The following is a 1,680-nucleotide window of genomic DNA, read 5'->3' on the forward strand; positions in this document are numbered from 1 at the left end:
TGCATCAAGTAGGTTAGTAATAATAATCTCCATCTTCCTTGAGCCTTCTAGAGAATCCACCTAATCAGCACATAAAAGCCATACCTATGTCCAAGTAGAAATTCAAGGCGCGCCCTAACATCTCTGTATGTTGGCGCCGCCCTGTATCACCAGCTTTTGGTTTCTCATACCATTTTACATCATAAGGTGTGCCCTAAACTATTCATCTTTGGGGCTGACTTTAATTATGCCCAAGCTACAGTATGGACATGTCGAAGTAATCATGTCCAAATGATCCACCCAAGGAGCCTTCCTTACCTAGGGCGCGCCCTAAGGCTCACTATAGGACAGACTCCAATTAAGCCACTCATCTATCTTTTTTCAACGATTGGACGCGCCTCGTCATGTTCAAAGGCGCGCCTTTAAGGCAAAACGGTCACGGGCCACTCAACTGTTTAACCAATGCAGCGCGTTCTTAGGGCGTGCCATCTGTTTATGGAAAGTTAATCTTATCTTTTCCTAGTTTTTAGGCGTTTCTCCTTCAATTTTACCTATTTTATCAATCTTAATCTGAATATTGTTTATACCAACATTTGGGCATAACACATATTATTTAAAAGATAAATTACAAAACACATAAAAAGAAATTACATAACAAATATAATTTTAATTCAGGTCACCGCCATGGATCTGCCAAAGATGTTCTATAAGATCATTTTACAATTGAAAATAAGCTGGTTTGTTTCGAATTTGTTGATGCATCTGTATGTATTCTCGTAGATTATTCGGATGATTGCGAATTCGAGTAACAACTGGTATTTCGACATCCGAATCAAAGTGTTCTTCTTCGAGGGATGATTCTCTTTCATCGTCAATGATCATATTGTGCAATATTACACAAGTAGTCATAATATATTTCATTGTTTCGACATCCCAAAATCGTGATGGACCACAGATCATTGCAAATCGAGATTGTAGCACTCCAAATGCTCTTTCAACATCTTTTCTAATGGACTCATGTGTAGCTGCAAAATACTTTCTTTTGTTACCTTGAGGTTTTGGAATAGTTTTTACAAATGTTGGCCAAGAAAGATATATGCCATCAGCAAGATAATATCCCATGTTATATTCATTCTCATTGATGGTATACTTCACTTCAGGTCCGTGACCTTCAGCCAAATCTTCAAATAGATGAGACCGGTCTTATACATTGTTGTCGTTTAATGATCCTGGAAGCCCAAAAAAAGAATACCAAATCCATTTTGAAGCTATGGCTTCTAATATTATAGTTGGTTCATGAACATGACCAGTATACATACCTTGCCAAGTAGTTAGATAATTTTTCCATTTCCAGTGCATACAGTTGATACTACCCAGCATTCCAGGAAAGCCTCGTTGTTCATTCTCTGCCAATAATTTAGAGACATCTTGTTCATTTGGTCGTCTCAAGTATTCTACTTCAAATATTTCCATAATTGATTTAAGAAATCTTCTTAGACTCTCTATTGTTGTATTATCACCAATACGTACGTAATCATCAACAACATCAGCTGTCGTTCCATATGCAAGCATCCTCAGTGCAGCTGTCATTGTCTGAAGAGATGACAGTCCAGGAACTCCTACAACATCAGTTCGCTGAGTAAAATAGTAATCATGAATTGCAACTGCTTCCTCAATTCGTAGAAATAATGATCTACGCAT

The 1,680-nt window shown here is 37.7% G+C and overlaps 1 protein-coding gene across 1 annotated transcript; it reads right to left on the reverse strand.

Annotated features, from left to right (window-relative positions):
- Window positions 1-696: 696 nt before the first annotated feature.
- LOC141703423 (uncharacterized) lies at window positions 697-1,680 on the reverse strand. Its single transcript, XM_074506959.1, has 2 exons — window positions 1,299-1,680; window positions 697-1,160 (listed from the first exon to the last, which is right to left on the reverse strand). Exons 1-2 carry the CDS (start codon window positions 1,678-1,680, stop codon window positions 697-699), a joined length of 846 nt encoding a protein of 281 aa, XP_074363060.1.

This window comes from Apium graveolens, unplaced genomic scaffold, assembly GCF_009905375.1.
Source record: "Apium graveolens cultivar Ventura unplaced genomic scaffold, ASM990537v1 ctg6634, whole genome shotgun sequence".
NCBI classification, from domain to species: domain Eukaryota; kingdom Viridiplantae; phylum Streptophyta; class Magnoliopsida; order Apiales; family Apiaceae; genus Apium; species Apium graveolens.